Genomic DNA, 24,356 nt, shown 5'->3' on the forward strand with positions numbered 1-24,356 from the left:
AGGGGGAGCCCTGAACCAACATTTTTTTTTTAAATTGGGTGGGGGTCCCCCCAAAATCCATACCAGGCCCTTCAGGTCTGGTATGGAAATTAAGCGGAACCCTGCACCAAATTTTAAAAAATGGCGTAGGGGTCTCCCCCGAAATCCATACCAGACCCTTATCCAAGCATGCAACCTGGCAGGCCACAGGAAAAGAGGGGGGGACGAGAGAGCGCCCCCTCTCCTGAACCGTACCAGGCCACATGCCCTCAACATGAGGAGGGTGCTTTGGGGTATGGGTCCTCACTGTATAGGATATTGTGGGTCAGATTTGTATGTGCAGAAATGTTCTTCTGAGGAGTACATGGGGTTACATAGTATGATGCACCTAAATCACACAATATAAATCACACTCAATGGACCCATCACCTAGGAATCCCTCAAGAGTCCCTATAAAGCACAATCACAATCTAGATTGACAGGAAACATGTTTTATTCGGTGATAATTGACTTTAAAAAACACAGACAGTAAACTTATTTTGCAATAACACAACTACCGAGTGTATGACCAACATAAAACATGACATTAATATATATATATATATATATATATATATATATATATATATATATATATATATATATATATATATGCACACACACACACGTAGATATAAACTTTTTTATAAAATCCTGATTTATTCACTTTTTTTCATAATGATTTTAATTATACTATAATAATTATTATTAATTATAGAATTTGAATTATTTAATTTTTTCAATCATTTTATGTTATAATTATATAACATACTATATACAGTATGCTTTGTATGTGTGTGTGTGTATATATATATATATATATATATACGTGTGTGTGTATTTTATGTATAGACACAGCTAATATAAGTACCAGAGTCTTTTTTTTATATTAGCATCCTGTAATCCTGCATAAGGCTTGAGTTTCATTGTTTTTTAATAGGGGGGCAATCCTCGGGAAGGACACAGCGGGTTTCATCACCCTCACTCAGCATCACAAATTCGGGTTTACAGAAACAGCCACTGACGCATTTCAGTATGCAGATCAACGTTTCGTTCCAGTTGCTGCAAGTTTTAGGACAGGCGCTCCCGCAGCCTTTGTACACTTTGTCCCCTGTACAAGCTCTGCATTCCTCTTCTTTGATGCAGCCTCCTATTCCGTCCTCCAGGTAGCCCTTCTTGCAGAAACATCCCTCCTTACATATCTTAATACATGGAGGGGGGTCAGGATGGCTGCAGCTTGCTGGGCACGCAGACCCACACCAGTTATATTCTTGATTTTCTCGGCATTCAGGGTAAGCGACTGAAAATGTCGAACAAAAAAAAAAAATGAATTATATAATTGCAAGACAAAGCTGCATTTGAAAATACAACGTACTCCTCCATATAGGACAGCTTTCCCGTCCCTGGAGATTTTTTAACAACTCACGCTAATTTATAAAAATAAATTCTCAGAGCTACTAATCCTGCAAAACTGCATGTACATTTGTGTGAATTAGGGCAAAATCAAGTGTTATTAGGCTATTTATTCTCTAGGCCAGTGATGGCAAACCTTGGCACCCCAGATGTTTTGGAACTACATTTCCCATGATGCTCAACTACACTGCAGAGTACATGAGCATCATGGGAAATGTAGTTCCAAAACATCTGGAGTGCCAAGGTTCACCATCACTGCTCTAGGCCAAGCGTTATCCATTCATAAAGATGAGTGAATCAGGAAAATAGAAATTAATTATGGCCACTAGATGGAGCTGAGTGAAATAAGGAAAAAAATGCATTATGGCCACTAGATGGAGCTGAGTGAATCAGGAAAAAAATGCATTATGGCCACTAGATGGAGCTGAGTGAATCAGGAAAAAAATGCATTATGGCCACTTGATGGAGCTGAGTGAATCAGGGAAAAAATGCATTATGGCCACTAGATGGAGCTGAGTGAATCAGGAAAAAATTGCCTTATGGCCACTAGATGGAGTTGAGTAAATCAGGAAAAAAATGCATTATGGCCACTAGTTGGAGCTGAGTTAATCAGGAAAAAAAATGCATTATAGCCACTAGATGGAGCTGAGTGAATCAGGAAAAAAATGCATTATGGCCACTTGATGGAGCTGAGTGAATCAGGAAAAAATGCATTATGGCCACTAGATGGAGCTGAGTGAATCAGGAAAAAAGTGCATTATGGCCACTAGATGGAGCTGAGTGAATCAGGAAAAAAATGCATTATGGCCACTATATGGAGCTGAGTGAATCAGGAAAAAAAATGCATTATGGCCACTTCATGGAGCTGAGTGAATCAGGAAAAAATGCATTATGGCCACTAGATGGAGCTGAGTGAATCAGGAAAAAATGCATTATGGCCAATAGATGGAGCTGAGTGAATCAGGAAAAAAATGCATTATAGCCACTTGATGGAACTGAGTGAATCAGGAAAAAAATGCATTATGGCCACTAGATGGAGCTGAGTGAATCAGGAAAAAAATGCATTATGGCCACTAGTTGGAGCTGAATGAATCAGGAAAAAAATACATTATGGCCACTAGATGGAGATGAGTGAAGTCAGGGAAAAAATGCATTATGGCCACTAGATGGATCTGAGTAAAATCAGGGGAAAAAAATGCATTATTGACATTAGATGGAGCTGAGTGCATCAGGAAAATATTGCATTATGGCCACCAGATAGAGCTGACGATCATAGGATCATATTTATTTCCTATGATTGGCAGCGCCATCTAGTGGCCATAATGTGTCATTTTCCTGACTATTATTCGACCTGGAGCACCAAGCTTTCACAAAACTAATATTTAAATTTTTGGTAAAGGTCTGTGAATTTTGGTGAATGTTGGTGGCTGGATCTCTACCTCGGCATTCACAGGTCTGCCTTTGTGCTGAGTGAGGTTTTGTGGCCCTGGCAGGTATTTCATTAATGTTACACTCAGTGGCAGACTTAAAGGGGGCCCCTTGACAAGGTCAGTTTTTGGGCCCCCCATTAAACTGCTGGCCAAGTAAAAACACCCATCCCCCTGTGTATCTATTGACATCTAGACAGACGTGAACTCCCACCCATCTGTCCCACATCTAGTATAAATGGGCCCCCAAAGTCATAGAGGGCCCTTGTACAGCTGCCCATTCTGTCCCATGGCATGTGCAACCCCCCCCCCCCCCCCCCCCCGGGTTACACCATTATCCCCTTCTATGGAGAGATTTCATTTTTATACATACCTGGTCCAGCATATATTAATATGAAGGAGATGCCTGGAAAACAAAAAGTGATTATTAAATGTAAAGTGTTTCATTACATGTTTGCATTCTTTCGAGTCCTGATTAGAATTAGCCTGCCTATGTTACGCCCCTTGTTACCATAAACGTATAATTGTAATATTAATGTGATACTTACGTAATCATGTGCATAAAAACCTTCAATTTGGTCATAATAAAGCAGAACAGTTATTTGGAAAGATGCTGAGCGTATCTTTTGTGTCTGTTCCCTACTGCAGTAGTTATTAATTTGGAACCACTAATTAATATGAGGATAGGAGTTGCCTATCTATAAAATGTCCGGGTCATTAATTAAATTCATTTTTTAATTCCTTTTTTGTAAGTGTAAAATAATAAAAGAAAAAAAAGTTTAAAATACATTTTAAGTAAAAGTTCAATTGCTGTTATATTTCATATGGAGCAGTGGCGGCCCATCCATAAGGGGCGCAGGGGCTCTGCCCCCCCTGTCCATGCATCCGGCCCCCTAATTTACATGTGGGACACCAGACGCATGGACTCCAATGGGTTTTTTAAATTTTTTTAAGCAAGTAATTAGAGCCTGAGGCTTCAAAAAAGGGTGGGCACTGCACCCCAAGCACACCCACTTGTGTGACAATAGCAGATGAATATTCGCTATTGTCACACGGATTCTCCTCCCGGCCAATCAGGAAGCTGGTCCTGAGACCCATCACCTGATTGGCTGAAAGGACAGGCATTCCTATTGGATGCCTAGGAGGAGGAGGGAGGAGACATACGGCGGAAGCCGCCGTGATGCAGAGGAGGAGGAGACGCAATGGAAGCTGTAGGAGCCCTGCCGGTCCATGACCTAGATGGGGTAAGTGCAGGGCTGGATGACCGACCGACCAACTGACCGCGGGTGGGGGTGGGGGGGTGTGCAGGTGACCCAACCGACTGCTCAAAAAAAAAAAACACCAGCCACCACTAATATGGAGTAGGAGAAGAATAATTTAAGGTTCTATTTTGGTTCCATTGGGGAAATTTCCTTTCACTTCCTATAAAGGAAATAGAACAGGAATTGTGAGTAACTTTTTCCAAACTAAGGTTGTTGTCCCCAGAACAGGTGTCCCCATAGAAAGATCTCCCCTCTATTCCTGTTTTGGAGACAACTGTAAATATTTGGATTTGAAACACGGAGAGGATGGATGTTTACAATGAGATCCCAGGGGGCAACATGAGTGGGTCTTTTATTACTCCAATGTCAAGGGATAGGGAGGAGATTTTCTGCTCTCGCTGATCCCAATGAATTTGGAGGGGGGCCTTAAATTACACCCCCTGACCCCAATACCAGAGGAGGGAGTATATAATTACTCCCACTGACCACAATCCAGGAGGAGGGTGTCTTTTATCACTCCCATTGACTCCAATGTCGGGGTAGGGGGTGGGGGCTTTTTACTCCCACTGACCCCATTGCCAGGGGAGGGGGTCTGTTATTGCTACCACTGACCCAAATGCTGGAAAGGACTTTTTTTACTCCATTGGTCCCAATACTGGGGGGAGGGGTGTCCTTTATTACTCTTAGTAACGCCAAGGCTGGGGGAGGGGTCCTTATTTACTCCGACTGACACCAATGCCAAAAGAGATGAGTGGAGGTTAATACACTCACTGCCCCCAATTCCGGGGGAGTGAGTTTACTATTGCTCCCACTGACTCCAATGTTGCGGGAGGGGATGGGGGCTTTATTAGTCCTGCTGACCCTTTGCCAGGGGAGGGGGTCTATTATTGCTCTTACTGACCCAAAATAAGATGGAGGGGTCTTTTAGTAATGCATTGGTCCCAATCCTGGGGGAGGGGGTTCCTTTTTTTACTTTCACTGACCCCAATGCTGGGGAGTTATTATATCCACTGACTCCAGTGCTGTGCAGTTATTACACCCACTGACCCCAATGTTAGGAATGGTTATTACACCCACTGAATCCAATGTTATGAATGGTTATTACACCCACTGACTCCAATGTTGGGGAGGGTATTTACACCCACTGACCCCAATGTTAGGGATGGTTATTACACCCACTGACTTCTATGTTGGGGAGGGCATTTACACCCACTGACCCGAATGTTGGGGAGGGTATTTACACCCACTGACCCCAATGTTTGGGAGGGTATTTACACCCACTGATCCCAATGTTGGGGAGGGTATTTACACCCACTGACCCCAATGTTAGGGAGGGTATTTACACACACTGACCCCAATGTTAGGGATGGTTATTACACCCACTGACTCCAATGTTGGGGAGGGTATTTACACCCACTGACCCCAATGTTAGGGATGGTTATTACACCCACTGACTCCAATGTTGGGGAGGGTATTTACACCCACTGACCCCAATGTTGGGGAGGGTATTTACACCCACTAACCCCAGTGCTGTGGGGTTATTACACACACTGACCCCAATGTTGGGGAGAGTATTTACACCCACTGACCCCAATGTTGAGGGGGGTATATACACCCACTGGCCCCAATGCTGCAGGGTTATTACATCCCATTACCTCAATCCTAGGGCACTATTCTGACCAAGGACACATTGCATTTTTATTCCTGCTTTCCTTATAGTCCAACTGACCACAGTCCAGCTCCCAAACAGTGAAGTGGCCCTTTGTTTAAGTTTGGGGCCCCTGGTCCAAAGACTACAACATCATGGATAACCTTGATCACTCATATAGGAACCTTGGGTCATATTACATGCTTAACCATGAATGATTGCCGCCATCTTGAATCTCAGGGTGAAGATATACTGAAATTTCCAAGCCTAATCCCTGATTTCTACTTACCAATGATAAGGAAGGGGGGGACTGTAATTATTCCCAATGACCCCAAGGTGGAGGATGGTCTTTTATTACTCCCATTGACACCAGTTCGCGGGGGGGGGGGGGGGGCTATTATAACACCCTCTGACTCTGATGCTGGGGTAGGGGACTTTTATTATACCCTCTGATACCTGACAGTTATACTTTTTTTTTTTTACTCACCAATTAGTGCCAGCAGGAATGCAGAGGATGGCCCCATGATTACCAAGACTTTATCAGTTTCCTGAAAAAAAGAGAAAGGACGAGCGCTACAGATGAGACACAGAAAGATATATACACATTAATATTACATGATTGTGATCACACTCTTCAAACTGTCATTACTGAGCTTTGCTACTTAAAAATACAACCTCACCCACTGGGGTCAGTTTATAAAACAAAAATTAACTATTCACCCAGTGAATCTGCATCTACATTGTTTCTGTGTACTTGATCAGACAGAAATATTATATTATTAGTAGTAGCAGTAGTAAAATACCACCTGATAGCCACTAGATGGAGCTGAGGAGAACAGAAATACATAGGTCTTTGTAACAAGAGATACAATATAACAACTCCAGGAGAACACTAGAAGAAACATTGTAACTATTATAACTATTAGTTACATTTATTTTATAATTCCCTCTAGCATCCTCTAGAATGGTTTCATTGTATCTCTTGCTACAATGCTCCTCAGCTCCATCTACTGGCCATCTACAGCTCCATCTACTGGTATTTTACTGCTGCCCATAATAAAAGAACAGAAGAGAAAGAAGCCTAAATAATGTTCGATTTTGCCAACTTCGCACAGATCTATGTACAGGCAGATTCACTGGACAAATAGCTATGCAAATTATTTATAAATAGATCCCTCTGTGTCCTCTAAGGGGAGATCCATCATTTAATCTGTTCTAGTGATTACCAAGACTTTATCAGTTTTTGAAAGACACACAAATATATACACACCAATATTACAATATACAACATGATTACATTTTTCAAACAAATTGACATTTTTGAGTTCTGCTTCTAAAAAATACCTAAGCGTGGAATATAACAACTTAAATTTCTAAAAAAATACAGTCTCCCTATTTGTCCATCCAATCTGCATGTACATCGGTCCTGTGCAATTGTTCTTTTATCGGTAGCAGAAGTAAAATACCACGTGATGGCCACTAGATGGAGCTGAGCAGAACAGAAATACATAGGTCTTTGTAACAAGAGATACAGTGTAACAATTCTAGAGAATGCTAGAGGGAATTAGCAAAAAAAAAGTAAACATTGTTAAAGCGGAGTTCCACCCAAAAATTGAACTTCCGCTTTTCGAAATCCTCCCCACCTCCGGTGTCACATTTGGCACCTTTCAGGGGTGAGAGGGGAGCAGATACCTGTCTAATACAGGTATTTTGCTCCCACTTCTGGGCATAGATAGCCGAGCCACCCGCGGGTATCTACACCACTTCCTGCACCTTCTCCATCCCCCCCGCTGTCTTCACACAGATCACACAGGTCACACAGGTCGCAAAATTCAGCAGGGACCAATGGGATCGCGCAGCGCGAGTCGCGCATGTGCAGTAGGGAACCAGGAAGTGAAGCCGCAAGACATAAAATCCAAATTTTCCACATGTCACTGGGATACCTGTTAGCAGATTTCATCTTCCTTCCTGTTGTGTTTCCAGGACAGGAAGTGAAGACAAAGCTCCCATCAGTGGCTGACATTAGCTAAAGCACTATGCACCATAAACAACTGCAATTTTTGTTTTTATTAAAACAAAGCCTTTTTTCCATCCTTAGTTACAGCTCAGTGCTGCTGATCTCCTTCAGCTGCTTTGCAGCCACTTTCTGCTCACATGGGCACCAGTGATGGCTACATGACTAGGAGGGGTCCTGATGGTGACAACAGTGGACCATGCCTGTGCAATGTATGATAAAAATGTCCACTTCTCGCCTCCGTCATAGGGTGACAATACAGGGGCACAGTGGGGAGACAGGGACAGAGTGTTGTTACCCTATACAAATGCCTGAACAAGGACTTTCATGGCAGGATCACCAGGAATTATACCCTCGACACTCCTCTCCTTTACATACTACTCACTGTCATACCCTCCACACTCCTCTCCTAAAAAAAAATGCTCACTGTCATACCCTCCACACTCATCTCCTGTACATACTGCCCACTGTCATACCCTCCACCCTCCTCACCTGTACATACTGCCCACTGTCATACCCTCCACACTCATCTCCTGTATATACTGCCCACTGTCATACCCTCCACACTCCTCTCCTGTACATACTGCTCACTGTCATACTCTCCACACTCCTCTCCTGTACATACTGCCCACTGTCATACCCTCCACACTCCTGTCCTGTACATACTGCTCACTGTCATACCCTCCACACTCCTCTCCTGAAAAAAAATGCTCACTGTCATACCCTCCACACTCATCTCCTGTACATACTGCCCACTGTCATACCCTCCACCCTCCTCGCCTGTACATACTGCCCACTGTCATACCCTCCACACTCATCTCCTGTACATACTGCCCACTGTCATACCCTCCACACTCCTCTCCTGTACATACTGCTCACTGTCATACTCTCCACACTCCTCTCCTGTACATACTGCCCACTGTCATACCCTCCACACTCCTCTCCTGTACATACTGCCCACTGTCATACCCTCCACACTCCTCTCCTGTAAATACTGCTCACTGTCATACTCTCCACACTCCTCTCCTGTACATACTGCCCACTGTCATACCCTCCACACTCCTCTCCTGTACATACTGCCCACTGTCATACCCTCCACACTCCTCTCCTGTACATAATGCCCACTGTCATACCCCCCACACTCCTCTCCTGTACATACTGCCCACTGTCATACCCTTCACACTCCTCTCCTGTACATACTGCCCACTGTCATACCCTTCACACTCCTCTCCTGTACATGCTGCTCGGTATCATAAACTCCTCTATTGTACATAGTGCCAGCTGTCATACCCTCCACACCCTCCACACTCATCTCCTGTACATACTGCCCACTGTCATACCCTCCACACTCCTCTCCTTTACATACTGCTCACTGTCATACCCTTCACACTCCTCTCCGGTACATACTGCCCACTGTCATACCCTCCACACTCCTCTCCTGTACATACTGCCCACTGTCATACCCTCCACACTCATCTCCTGTACATACTGCTCACTGTCTTACCTTCCACACTTGTCTCCAGTACATACTGCTCAGTATCATACCATCCACACTCCTCTCCTGTACATACTGCCCACTGTCATAACCTGCACACTTCTCTCCTGTACATACTGCCCACTTTCATAAACTCCTCTACTGTACATAGTGCCAGCTGTCATACCCTCCACACTCCTCTCCTGTACATACCGCCCACTGTCATATCCTCCACACTCCTCTCCTGTACATACTGCCCCATCATAGCCTTTTTTCCATCCTTAGTTACAGCTCAGTGCTGCTGATCTCCTTCAGCTGCTTTGCAGCCACTTTCTGCTCACATGGGCACCAGTGATGGCTACATGACTAGGAGGGGTCCTGATGGTGACAACAGTGGACCATGCCTGTGCAATGTATGATAAAAATGTCCACTGCTCGCCTCCGTCATAGGGTGACAACACAGGGGCACAGTGGGGAGACAGGGACAGAGTGTTGTTACCCTATACAAATGCCTAAACAAGGACTTTCATGGCAGGATCACCAGGAATTATACCCTCGACACTCCTCTCCTTTACATACTACTCACTGTCATACCCTCCACACTCCTCTCCTAAAAAAAAATGCTCACTGTCATACCCTCCACACTCATCTCCTGTACATACTGCTCACTGTCATACCCTCCACCCTCCTCACCTGTACATACTGCCCACTGTCATACCCTCCACACTCATCTCCTGTATATACTGCCCACTGTCATACCCTCCACACTCCTGTCCTGTACATACTGCTCACTGTCATACCCTCCACACTCCTCTCCTGTACATACTGCCCACTGTCATACCCTCCACACTCCTGTCCTGTACATACTGCTCACTGTCATACCCTCCACACTCCTCTCCTGAAAAAAAATGCTCACTGTCATACCCTCCACACTCATCTCCTGTACATACTGCCCACTGTCATATCCTCCACCCTCCTCGCCTGTACATACTGCCCACTGTCATACCCTCCACACTCCTCTCCTGTACATACTGCCCACTGTCATACCCTCCACACTCCTCTCCTGTACATACTGCTCACTGTCATACTCTCCACACTCCTCTCCTGTACATACTGCCCACTGTCATACCCTCCACACTCCTCTCCTGTACATACTGCCCACTGTCATACCCTCCACACTCCTCTCCTGTAAATACTGCTCACTGTCATACTCTCCACATTCCTCTCCTGTACATAGTGCCTACTGTCATACCCTGCGCACTCCTCTCCTGTACATACTGCCCACTGTCATACCCCCCACACTCCTCTCCTGTACATAATGCCCACTGTCATACCCCCCACACTCCTCTCCTGTACATACTGCCCACTGTCATACCCTTCACACTCCTCTCCTGTACATGCTGCTCGGTATCATAAACTCCTCTATTGTACATAGTGCCAGCGCTCATACCCTCCACACTCCTCTCCTTTACATACTGCTCACTGTCATACCCTTCACACTCCTCTCCGGTACATACTGCCCACTGTCATACCCTCCACACTCCTCTCCTGTACATACTGCCCACTGTCATACCCTCCACACTCATCTCCTGTACATACTGCTCACTGTCTTACCTTCCACACTTGTCTCCAGTACATACTGCTCAGTATCATACCATCCACACTCCTCTCCTGTACATACTGCCCACTGTCATAACCTGCACACTCCTCTCCTGTACATACTGCCCACTTTCATAAACTCCTCTACTGTACATAGTGCCAGCTGTCATACCCTCCACACTCCTCTCCTGTACATACCGCCCACTGTCATATCCTCCACACTCCTCTCCTGTACATACTGCCCCATCATACCCTCCACACTCCTCTCCTGTACATACTGCCCACTTTCATAAACTCCTCTACTGTACATAGTGCCAGCTGTCATACCCTGCGCACTCCTCTCCTGTACATACTGCCCCATTATACCCTCCACACTCCTCTCCTATACATACTGCCCCATAATATCCTCCACACTCCTCTCCTGTACATGCTGCCCACTTTCATAAACTCCTCTACTGTACATAGTGCCAGCTGTCATACCCTGTGCACTCCTCTCCTGTACATACCGCCCCATTATACCTTCCACACTCCTCTCCTATACATACTGCCCCATAATATCCTCCACACTCCTCTCCTGTACATGCTGCCCACTTTCATAAACTCCTCTACTCTACATAGTGCCAGCTGTCATACCCTGCACACTCCTCTCCTCTACATACCGCCCACTGTCATACCCTCCACACTCATCTCCTGTACATACTGCCCGATCATACCCTCCTCTCCTATCCATACCGCCTCTAAAAAAATACATGCATGAACTTGTTAAAGCTTAAAAAAAAGTTATATTAAGATACAAACAAAGCTGTAAAATAACATTTAAATGAATATATTTTAGAAACAATAAGTTGATGAGTGAAGTGTTTGGTAAGGAGTTCAAAAAATGCCGGAAAATCTGGATGTGACACTGACCTGTATGGTGGAGTAATCGGCGGGTCCTGTATCAGGTATGGCCGGATTCGGGATTATACAGTGGGGACAGAAAGTATTCAGACCCCCTTAAATGTTTCACTCTTTGTTATATTGCAGCCATTTGCTAAAATAATGAAAATTCATTTTTTTTCCTCATTAATGTACACACAGCACCCCATATTGTACACACAGCACCCCATATTGTACACACAGCACCCCATATTGACAGAAAAACACAGAATTGTTGACATTTTTGCAGATTTATTAAAAAAGAAAAACTGAAATATCACATGGTCCTAAGTATTCAGACCCTTTGCTGTGACACTCATATATTTAACTCAGGTGCTGTCCATTTCTTCTGATCATCCTTGAGATGGTTCTACACCTTCATTTGAGTCCAGCTGTGTTTGATTATACTGACTGGACTTGATTAGGAAAGCCACACACCTGTCTATATAAAGACCTTACAGCTCACAGTGCATGTCAGAGCAAATGAGAATCATGAGGTCAAGGGAACTGCCTGAAGAGTTCAGAGACAGAATTTTGGCAAGGCACAGATCTGGCCAAGGTTACAAAAAATTTCTGCTGCACTTAAGGTTCCTAAGAGCAGAGTGGCCTCCATAATCCTTAAATGGAAGACGTTTGGGACGACCAGAACCCTTCCTAGAGCTGGCAGTCCGGCAAAACTGAGCTATCAGGGGAGAAGAGCCTTGGTGAGAGAGGTAAAGAAGAACCCAAAGATCACTGTGGCTGAGCTCCAGAGATGCAGTTGGGAGATGGGAGAAAGTTGTAGAAAGTCAACCATCACTGCAGCCCTCCACCAGTCGGGGCTTTATGGCAGAGTGGCCCGACGGAAGCCTCTCCTCAGTGCAAGACACATGAAAGCCCGCATGGAGTTTGCTAAAAAACACCTGAAGGACTCCAAGATGATGAGAAATAAGATTCTACGGTCTGATGAGACCAAAATAGAACTTTTTGGCCTTAATTCAAAGCGGTATGTTTGGAGAAAACCAGGAACTGCTCATCACCTGTCCAATACAGTCCCAACAGTGAAGCATGGTGGTGGCAGCATCATGCTGTGAAGGTGTTTTTCAGCTGCAGGGACAGGACGACTGGTTGAAATAGAGGGAAAGATGAATGCGGCCAAGTACAGGGATATCCTGGACGAAAACCTTCTCCAGAGTGCTCAGGACCTCAGACTGGGCCAAAGGTTTACCTTCCAACAAGACAAGGACCCTAAGCACACAGCTAAAATAATGAAGGAGTGGCCTCACAACAACTCCGTGACTGTTCTTGAATGGCCCAGCCAGAGCCCTGACTTAAACCCAATTGAGCATCTCTGGAGAGACCTAAAAATGGCCGTCCACCAACGTTTACCATCCAACCTGACAGAACTGGAGAGGATCTGCAAGGAGGAATGGCAGAGGATCCCCAAATCCAGGTGTGAAAAACTTGTTGCATCTTTCCCAAAAAGACTCATGGCTGTATTAGATCAAAAGGGGGCTTCTACTAAATACTGAGCAAAGGGTCTGAATACTTAGGACCATGTGATATTTCAGTTTTTTCTTTTTTAATAAATCTGCAAAAACACTCAGCTCTATAATTGGTAGGTTGGCACACTATGGTGTCGCAGTGTCATTTAATTGGGATCTTTCTTGTCCCTCTACTAATCCAAAGTGTGCCCTCTGGAGTTCAGCTATGTCACCCCCCATTCTATCCTATCTTTACAATTTACAGGAATAATTTCCCGACATCGAACAATAAGCTGCAACAGAATAATTTTTCAAAAAAGATTCACCTTTTATTAATAAAAGCTGCCCTGGGCTCCAATCAATAATTGTGCCCATCCTGCGGCCTAGGGGTCTCATGTGGCACTCTGGCACTTTTTGTACAGTCATCTCTTGTATCATGTCCATAGTCTCTGACCATCTCCTGTATCATGTCTGAAATCTTTGACCATCTCCTGTATCATGTCTGAAATCTCTGACCATCTCCTGTATCATGTCTGAAATCTCTGACCATCTCTTGTATCTTGTCCACTGTCTCTAATCATCTACTGTATCATGTCTGCAGTCTCTGACAATCTCTTGTATCATGTCCATAGTCTCTGACAATCTCTTACATTATCTCCATGGTCTCTTTGACTATATCCTGTTGTGTGTCTGCTGTATCTTTTGCTTGCTTCCCACATTGCTTTTTATATTTTTACAACTCGTGACCACCAGTATTTTGTACTCATCTACTACAATGTATTGTACTTTTTAATAGACCTCTCTGTTTTTGACTTGCACCATATGGAGCTTCTCCATTTTTTCTTATTCCTATTCCGGTTTGATTGAGCCTATCCTGCATCCACCATTGACCTCCAGACAGCTCCCCCATTCGGGTGGAGTTTGCATGCTTTTTTGGAGAGCTATCAGAACCTCTGGAACTTTGCCTTGGTCCCTACTGCTGAGGAGTGAAACTACCTCGTATGGAGTGATCATCTTCCTGTCAGCTCTTAACCCTGAGGCGTTTGGCCTCATAAGCCTGATTGACCCACTACCGCCGGTAAGTGGGTCCACTTTATCTGGTAAGAGTACCCAACCACATTTCTTTGACAGAAGATTTCCTTGTTTCAACAACTTTACAGCCAGTCTTTTATTGTTTGCACTACCATCAAATTTTATTGAGGATTCACAAGTCACGTATTACATGGACACCCTTCCTTCGGATTTGTTTTCAAGTTTATTTGAATTTTCACATTTCACTGGTTTATCCTGTTCACAGATGTCAACTTTGGACTTTCACCTTGTATGTTTACAACACATGTTTATATGTTTCCACATATTCATTGTTTCAGTTTATTGCTGTCATATTGTTGTATTTAGTACGACACGTTTTTTTCACATTTGGTTGAGACTTAGTTTTTTTCAGTGTTAGCAGCTTTTTTTTCACATTTGGGTTTAGCGCAGTAATTTCCCCAATTTTTTTCATATATATATATTTTTATATCATTTTATTTTTTTTAATTTGTGCGTTTTTTTCTTCAATTAATTTTAATTATCATTATAATTTGTATTATTTATAATAATTTTTATTAGACAATTATTGTGTTTTCTATATATAGTTTTCTATTTTTATTATATGTTATAAGTAAATCACATACTATGCATATACAGTATAATTTATATATACATATGTTTGAGGGGATCTATTTTTGCGGGGGGTCTAATGTTGCTGGAGGTGGGTCTTATTTTGCTGGGGGGGTCAATTGTTGCTGAGAGGGATCTACTGTTGAGGGAGGGGTCTATTGATGGTGGCTGTTAGGAGCCTATTGTTGCTGCAGTGGATCTATTGTTGCTGTAGTGGATCTATTGTTGCTGGCTACAGTGAATCTATTTTCTTGCCTTTTTTGTTATCAATAACACATTTTATACAAATTACTTAGCACCACAAAATGATACTTGGTTTTGTATTCTCTAAAATGGGCAGTACTGGGAGGAGAAGATGGGCTGGAACCAAGGGACTGTGCTCAGAGGTGATAGAGGGCGGAAACATGGGGTGACTTGGAAGGGGCGAGTTCCTGCACCTATTCTTTGAGGAAAAAATAGCTGTGTATGTATACGTGTATAGATTATATATATATATATATATATATATATATATATATATATATATATATATATAATTTTTAGAACCAGCCGCCACTGGTCCTCAGGCTATGACAATCTCATGTACTATGTCTGCAATCTCTGACCATCTCATGTATTATGTCTGAAGTCTCTGACCATCTCCTGTATCATGTCTGCAGTCTCTGACCATCTCATGTATCATGTCTGCAGTCTCTGACCATCTCTTGTGTCATGTCTGCAGTCTCTGACCATCTCATGTATCATGTCTGCAGTCTCTGACCATCTCATGTATCATGACTGCAGTCTCTGACCATCTCATGTAGTATGTCTGCAGTCTCTGACTATCTTTTGTATCATGTTCATAGTCTCTGACAATCTCTTACATTATCTCCATGGTCTCTTTGACTCTATCCTGTTGCGTGTCTGCTATATCTTTTGCTTGCTTCCCACATTGCTTTTTATATTTTTACAACTCGTGATCACCAGTATTTTGTACTCATCTACTACAATGTATTGTACTTTTTAATAGACCTCTCTGTTTTTAATCTGCACCATATGGAGCTTCTCCATTATTTCTTATTCCTATTCTGGTTTGATTGATCCTGCATCCACCATTGGCCTCCAAACAGCTCCCTCATTTGGGTAGAATTTGCATGCTTTTTTGGAGAGCTATCGGAACCTCTGGAACTTTGCCTTGGTCCCTACTGCTGAGGAGTGAAACTACCTCGTATGGAGTGATCATCTTCCTGTCAACTCTTAACCCTGAGGCGTTTGGCCTTATAAGTCTGATTGACCCACTACCGCCGGTAAGTGGGTCCACTTTATCTGGTAAGAGTACCCAGCCACATTCCTTTGACAGAAGATTTCCTTGTTTCAACAACTTTACAGCCAGTCTTTTATTGTTTGCACTACCATCAAATTTTATTGAGGATTCACAAGTCACGTATTACATGGACACCCTTCCTTCCACCACAAAATGATACTTGGTTTTGTATTCTCTAATGCCGCGTACACACGAGCGGACTTTTCGACCGGACTGGTCCGACGGACCAAGTCTAGCGGACAATTCGACCGTGTGTGGGCTTCATCGGACCTGCAGCAGACTTTTTCGGTCGAAAATCTGACGGACTTTAGATTTGGAACATGTTTCAAATCTTTCCGATGGACTCAAGTCCGGTCGAAAAGTCCGCTCGTCTGTATGTTAGTCCGACGGACAAAAATGACGCTAGGGCAGCTATTGGCTACTGGCTATCAACTTCCTTATTTTAGTCTGGTCGTATGTCATCACGTACGAATCCGTCGGACTTTGGTGTGATCGCGTGTAGGCAAGTCCGTTCGTTGGGAAAGTCCGTCGGAAGTCCACCGAAAGTCCGTCGGATAGACCGTCGGACCAGTCAGGTCGAAAAGTCTGCCCGTGTGTGCGCTGCATTAAAGGAGCGGTACTGGGAGGGGAAGATGGGCTGGAACCAATGGAGGTGGATAGAGGGTGGAAACATGGGGTGACTCTGAAGGGGCGAGTTCCTGCACCTATTCTCTGAGAAAAAAAAGCTGTGTGTGTGTGTATACATAGATATATATCTATATATATATATAGATATATACAGTATATCTATATATATACACAATTTTTAGCACCAGCCACCATGGTCCTCAGTCTCTGACCATTTCATGTATCATGTCCTTGCTCTCTGACCAACTCATGCATTATGTCCATAGTCTCTGACCATCTCATGTATCATGTCTGAAGTCTCTGACCATCTCCTGTATCATGTCTGAAATCTCTGACCATCTCCTGTATCATGTCTGAAGTCTCTGACCATCTCCTGTATCATGTCTGCAGTCTCTGACCATCTCTTGTATCATGTCTGAAGTCTCTGACCATTTCCTGCATCATGTCTACAGTCTCTGGCCATCTCCTTTACCATGTCTGAAGTCTCTGACCATCTCTTGTATCATGTCCATAGTCTCTGACAATCTTTTATATTATCTCCATGGTGACTATATCCTGTTATGTGTCTGCTGTATCTGAGACTGAATATTCCCTTAACTTTATGGTGATGTCAGGGGCCACATAAGGTGCCCCATATCAAGGAAGCTGATCACCACTGGCCTAAGCTAAGATCATGTCAAGGGTCTCCTGCAGGCAGGATGAAGCATCGTTACCAGAATATCAGGCCCTGACTGGGGACTCCAAAACCATTAAAACACATACTCAGAATTCTAAAGTAATGATTGGAATTGCAGGGTGTATGACTAGAGTAATCTAGTCAGCAATATTTTGCTAGGCTTGGGACAGGTGAGTGAGGATGGGGGCTGGGATGGGGGCTGGGGGCATGGGCAGTCCTAATATAGGTGTACCTGCACCCAAGGTACACTCAAATACTACACCAGGACGGCCACTCTATATGGAGCACCGCCCCCCCAATCCATGCACCCGGCCCCTAATCTACATGCAGGGCACCGGACGCATGGATTTCAATGTAAGCAGGGTTGTAGATAATTTTTGATTCGGGGGGGGGGGGGGTTCAGCAGCAGGTACTAAGAAAAAGTCTTTTTAAATAAAATAAATTGCGCCAAAATTATAAAGACTGGAAAAGGGTTAAAACGATATGTGTTGCCCTTAGTAAGCAATCACATCCCTAATTGTATTTTATCAGGTTCTTTCAGAAAATTGAACCTGATTTCAGTTTTTTCCTTCTTCCAGTTTTTATGAACGCTGCCCTGTAAGGTTGGCTATTGTCCAGTATTAGTGTCCAAACTGAATAGGTACAAAGTGAGTGTGCTGCCTACCTACAAGGGGATGGTGGCCTTTGCACCTCCTCAGTAAGGTTGGCTGTTATGGTGCAAATGCACCATGTTGTGTCAGACAGAGCACTCCCTGACTTTTGTAGCTTATAGGGCCCTTCTACAATGAGGTGGTGGGGCGGTAGCGGTAAAGTGCCGTTAGTTTTAGCCGTTGTTTAAGCGGCGTTTTGCCGCTGCTCGTGGTGTGCTGTTAACCTCCCCAAAGGAGTTAAAAAAGGGTTAAAAGCGCCCACAAGGCGCCTCTGCCGAATCGCTTTGCAGGCGCTTCGGCAACGCTGCCCATGCATTCCAATGTGCAGTGACAGTAGAGGAGCGGTGTATACAGTGCTCCTAAACCGCCCCAAAGATGCGGCTTGCAGGACTTTTTTTTAACGTCCCACAAGCGCAATGTGAAAGCACTCGGGCTCTCACACTGGAGTGACAGGAAAGGCGCTTTGCAGTCACTTTGCAGGCGCTTCGGCAGTGCTGCCCATGCATTCCAATGGGCAGTGACGGTAGAGGAGCGGTGTATACAGTGCTCCTAAACCACCCCAAAGATGCGGCTTTCAGGACTTTTTTTAACGTCCCACAAGCGCAATGTGAAAGCACTCGGGCTCTCACACTGGAGTGACAGGAGAGGCGCTTTGCAGGCGCTTTGCAGGCGCTATTTTTAGAGCTAAAACTTCCTTTTTCTTGGCTCGTCGTACGTGTTGTACGTCACCATGTTCTTGGCATTCGGAATTTCTGACAACATTTGTGTGACCGTGTGTATGCAGGACAAGTTTAAGCCAACATTCTTCGGAAAAAAATCCATGGAATGTCTGATCGTGTGTACGCGGCATTATTTTCAATTAATCACAGAATTAAAAAAAAACAAATCAACTGAAAAATGACCAGCCTTGAATAGAGACTTTTCTTTAGGCTAGGTTCACATCTGAGCGAGTGCGAGAAGATGTGTAATTAAAAACTTTCCTGCACTGGCAGAGGATAAACACATTACTGCTTAGGAGATAAGCGGAGGTGCACTAGAATGCGGGAAACCCTCAATCCACGCACGTTTCATGCACCTCATTCAAATCGCACCCCCCTTGCATTCTGCAGTGGGTGTCAATGCTATCTTAAAGACACCCCAAAAAAACGCTGCAAAACACAGTGCGTTTGCCTGCCCCGGATCGCATTCACAAAACGACCATGCAAACCGGTTGCAGTGCAGTTTGTAAATCAGTGCATGCATGACTTTGATGCGATTTGAGCCTATTCAAAATGAACGTGCCTTGATTGCACCGCAATCAACACAGCAAGCCTGGTTTCACACTGTAGTTTGCATGTGAATCGCACAGGAACTGCACAGCATTCCTGTGCAATTCACATGCGATTCTGTGTGGTGTGATTTGGGCCCATTCATTTTAAAGGGGCTGAATCGCACCAAAGAAGTGCAGGCACCTTTTTTTTGACCAACCATGCCATCTGGTTCAAACAAACACTGCCTTTACGACCTTCTTTTGGGGAGTTGTTAACTTTGAATTGACACCTGCAGCAGATAAAAAACACAGTTGATTGCAATGCAGTGCAGAAACACACAGGGGGCTAAGCATTTCCTGCACCTCCTATGTATGAACCAGGGGTAAATCAGGGCCAAGGAATGCCACTGAGGGCAGCAAAAAGTCCAGCCTGGCATTGGCAGACATGTTGTGGTGCCAACTGATGAATCAGTAAGCCGGTGAGCACCACAACAAGCTTGCCAGTGCCAGGCTGGACTGTCAGTAACACAAGCAATAGAAAACTCAGCTTAGCCTCAGTCAACTGTCAGTAACGCCAGCCTCAATCACATACTTTGCCAGTTGCCACGCAGAATTGCAGACAGTCTCTCACTGATTCACGATTACCTGGTATGAACAGCAGAATGCCAGCAGCAGCACATCAGTCTGAGCAGTGGTCAGTCTGAGGACATTCTCTAAGACTCTCTGATACTAGGACAAAAGAGAAAGAGGGACATACCTGGATAGGACAGCAGCAGTTCACCCATGTGGGGAGCTGGCGGCTACACAGCACTTTACAAGCACTTTACAAGCACTCTGCAAGGTGGGAGTGGCACTGCAAGCCAACGGGAATACAAGGTGTAGAGAGCAGTGAGCAGGACTACCGCCAGCTCCCACTGTGCTCAGTGTGCTGCCTGGTGATAGATCTGTCAACCTTCAGCTTGAGCCCAATAGACCCGCCTGGCAATGTACCACAACATGCGTGCGGGTATGCCTAATGATCTATTACACTCCGTGTGCCACTGACTGCAGTGCTGCATGTCGCTGGTGCCATGTGCAGCTGCAGAGACACCATGCATTTCATTTTGGTCCTGGGGGGGCTTGAACACCCCTGACCCCCCCCCCCCCCCTTATCTATGCCCCTGGTGGTAAGGATGCAATATTTTGCCTCTTCACTACCTGTCAAAGGCCCTCTTTAAAGTGGAGGGCCACCCTAAAAAAAAAATTGCATGAAATATCCTAAAAAAATAAAAAAAAAAAACATTTGAAAAAAAAAATGTTTAAACTTACCTAAACCCTTGTTGCTAGGCAGTCTTCCTAATCTGCCTCTTCCTATTCCGCGGCGTGTCCTGTTCCTCGGTGAGCGGCCCCATTGCCTTCTGGGAACTGTGTGTGTTCCCAGAACACCACGGGGCCATTCACAGAGCGCTCGCGCGTGCGCAGTAGGAAACTGGCAGTGAAGCCGCAGGGCTCCACTGCCTGTTTCCCTTACTTAGGATGGCAGTGTTGGAACCCGAGAGCAGAGGGATGGATCGGCCTCGGGTGGCCGACATTGCGAGCACCCAGGACAGGTAAGTACTTATTTAAAGTCAGCAGCTACAGTGTTTGTAGCTGCTGACTTTTAACATTTTTTTTTTCACGGCTGGAATCCCGCTTTAAGAGGGCATTGCAACAGATTGCTCTTCAGAGGGCAACACAACAAGGCTTTGAATCCATAAAAAGGAAAGGTGGGTTAAACAGATCTATAACAACAGAACAAATGGGAAGTATAATATGGGGAACTCAGGATCACCAGTCAGCCGCTTGTAAAAGTGTCAGAAACCATGAATCAGACAGAAGTACAGTTAATCACACTTGTTTAATAATAATGAAAAGGTCAACAGAGTAAGAGTAGTCAGTACATAGCTAGAATTCAGTAACCAGATCGGGTAGTCAGCCAATGCCAATGTCAGACAGCCAGAGATCAATGTAGTAGTACAGCAAGCAGGATCTGGAGCCAGAAGGGACGTCAGCCGAGCAAGTCTTCAACAGGAACACAGGAGAAAGTCTCTGAGATGTGACCAAAGGAGAAGGCAGAGATGAAGTGAGCTGAAATTGCTTTAAGTAGCCAGGACTGACGAGCAGGATATCATCAACAGCTGAGTCACTGTGGAGAGAAAGGAGGGGACAATTAGCCGACAGCTGAGCGGCCAGCTCAGAGAAGGAAGGGCTGAGCCCAGCCCTGACACAGGGCTGGGCTCAGCCCTTCCTTCTCAGAGCTGGCCGCTCAGCTGTCAGCTAATTGCCAGCTCCTATCTCTCCACAGTGACTCACCTGTTAATGATATCCTGCTCATCAGTCCTGCCTACTAAAGCCGTCCAGTCCAGGGGAGCTCTGCCTTTGCCTTGGTCAACATCACAAGAAACATCTCCTGCGTTCCTGTTTAAAGACTGGCTTTGCTGACATCCCTTCTGGCTCCAGATCCTGCTTGCTGTTCCACTGCATTGATCCCTGACTTCTGGCTTGGCTGACTATCCGTTCCGGTTACTGAACTTTGGCTATGTTTTGACTACGTTTGTTCTTTTTACTTTTATTATTAAACAAGTGTGATTTAACTGTACTTCTGTCTCGGCCTGATTTCATGGTTTCTGACAAAAAGTAAGCCGTCTTCTTAATTGTTCTCTTAGAATCAAGCAAACAAAAACAGTTTTCTTCAGCAAGGTAAATGCACACAGTCCATAAATTCAAACGGCACATGTCTACTTTTTCGGTATCCCTGTACCTGGGGTTGAAGGCTCTTTCCCACCCAAAGATTCTCTGATCCTCAGAATTCCAGATCCCATATAAGGACTTACCAATCCTGGTCAGTCAGTTTACCCCTTTCCAACTGGAACCCCTCACCCTGCATGGCTTCTGGCAGCGCTCTGCTGATTGGGTGGTGGGGATTACCCATCAAATTGTTTCAGGCCCCACTGACCAATAAAAGTCTCCCTTGCCCTGTTGCCAGGGGCAGGTCTGGTCCCTTGGTTGCAGCACCAGAAAAACCTAATCCTGTTCTCTCCCTGCATTGTCCATCAAGCAGGGAGAGCTGAGCTGCAACTGGAGAAGGAACACTCTGCCAAATGGCCCCACATTCATTCAAAGCAGGAGAGGAAAGGAAAACACATGGAGCCAATCAGGCTGAGCTGCATGCACAAATGCTCACAGGGGACTTGCTGACAGAAGGAAAGGGCAGAGTAGCTAACTTACAAAAATGCTGTTGCTTCCTCATTGTCCAATCTAAGGTTTGGGGGGGGGTCTGGGACGTGACATTCTTAATTGTTTTTTTTAACTGCGTCAAAGCCGTCTGGCTGGAGTTTAGCATTAAAAGATATCAGAATTCAAAAACAAAAAAAGTATTGAAGCTTGTTAGTCCCTGATGTGGTGGCTGCATTTGTTTTCATTCTCCCAGAAATACGTTAATCAGGAAAAGAAGGTATTCTGTCCACCAGATGACGCTGATGATACAGGAATTGGATATAGTGCAGGAAGTACGCCAACATTCTCCCTGATAGTGCAAATGCTTGTCACATGCGCTCAACGAACGTTTTATACACAGACCCCTCAGTGTTATGTGAGTGGAGGATATAGACTCGGGGTATCATTGTAATCCTTCCAGAGTCACCTATATGACCCAACCTACTGTCATCTGACTTTACTGATGCTTACATTAAATTAGTGTCACAACACATTGCTTAATACCATTGTTACATGTTTATAGTGTGTTTTAAAAGTGAAGAAATCGGGTGAACGCCCCATGTTATATGATAATGTAGCACTTAATGTTCACATGGTATTGGCACATATACATTTGGAAATTCAGGGTGTAAAAGTTCATCGCTATTGGATACTGTGAGTCAGATTTGTATGGGTAGAAATGTTTTCAGAAGCCTGAATGGGGCTTCTCCCAGTGGCGGCCCATACATACGGGGCGTCGCTTCCCTAATCCATGTACCCGGCCCCTAATCTCCATGCAGGGTGCCGGACGCATGGATTGAAATAGAGTTTTTTTGTTTTTTTTTGAAGCATGTGATTAGAGCTGGAGGCTCTAATTGGCTTCAAAAAAGGGTGGGCTCGGGGCGCAGAGTATTGTGCGGTGAAGCCCACCCACTTGTGGGACTATAGCGAATTAATATAGACTATTGTCTTCCTGATTCTCCTCCCAGCCAATCAGGAAGCGGATCCTGAGACCCGATTGGCCAGGGAGTCTCAGGTCTCACGGGCTAACTGAGTTTCAGGACCTACTTCCTGTTCGGAGAAGCAACAGCCCCGGAGCGAGGAACAGCAGCCTTACCATTTGCCTCCTAAAGTAAGGGGGCCTCTGATCGCAGCCTTCCCATCCATCTCCCGCGTGTGGGGGGGGGATCGCCGCCTTCCCATCTGTCTCCTGTGTGGGGGGGCGTATGGTGGCACTGGCTTGCCACTCCCCCAACCCCCAAATATATTGAGCACCAGTCGCCACTAATGTCTGCATGTACCAAAGGATGACAGTACTCCCCCTGAGAATGCCTTCATCCAAATCTCCTGGAGCTGAAGTGGTTAAACAGTAATAAAATCTCACATCTAGGTAAGCAGATGGCGGTTGTCAGGTGAGAAAGCTTCTGTGGCTGTCAGAACCGATTGCCATGCATGGATTGCCGAAGCCGCTGAGGGAGTCGGTGTCAGCCAGAAGGCCACAGCTATCTGCCTACCTAGATGTGAGTTTTTTTTATTATTATTTTAAATAAATGACTTCTGCTTCTTCTGCTTGCGTTGCAGCTCCACCCTCTGTTTTTCCATATTCACTCTCTTGGTTGCATGCAATGATCCATTCATAAAAAAGAGTGAATCAGGAAAAAAAATGCACTATGGCCACTAGATGGAGCCATGTGAATCAGGAAAATACTGCATTATGGCTACTAGAATAAATATTTATAT

General features: G+C 44.8%; 1 protein-coding gene across 1 annotated transcript; it reads right to left on the reverse strand.

The window, feature by feature from the left end:
• Positions 1 to 454: 454 nt before the first annotated feature.
• On the reverse strand, positions 455 to 23,198 carry LOC141111483 (serine protease inhibitor swm-1-like). Its single transcript, XM_073603773.1, has 5 exons — positions 23,142 to 23,198; positions 20,049 to 20,132; positions 6,256 to 6,316; positions 3,232 to 3,264; positions 455 to 1,318 (listed from the first exon to the last, which is right to left on the reverse strand). The coding sequence occupies exons 1-5, from the start codon at positions 23,196 to 23,198 to the stop codon at positions 942 to 944; spliced, it is 612 nt and encodes a 203-aa protein (XP_073459874.1). The 3' UTR covers positions 455 to 941.
• Between the last annotated feature and the right edge of the window lie 1,158 nt (positions 23,199 to 24,356).

The sequence above is a fragment of the Aquarana catesbeiana genome, linkage group LG10 (assembly GCF_042186555.1).
Source record: "Aquarana catesbeiana isolate 2022-GZ linkage group LG10, ASM4218655v1, whole genome shotgun sequence".
Taxonomy (NCBI): Eukaryota; Metazoa; Chordata; class Amphibia; order Anura; family Ranidae; genus Aquarana; species Aquarana catesbeiana.

Excerpts from the sequence above, each read along its gene's own strand:
- LOC141111483 (XM_073603773.1), bottom strand. The coding sequence starts at position 23,198 with ATGGGGCGTTCACCCGATTTCTTCACTTTTAAAACACACTATAAACAT. Across the intron at positions 20,133-23,141 it reads ACTATAAACATGTAACAATG|TATCAGAGAGTCTTAGAGAA; the intron begins GTATTAAGCAAT and ends CTTTTGTCCTAG. Across the intron at positions 3,265-6,255 it reads ATTCCTGCTGGCACTAATTG|GCATCTCCTTCATATTAATA; the intron begins GTGAGTAAAAAA and ends TTTGTTTTCCAG.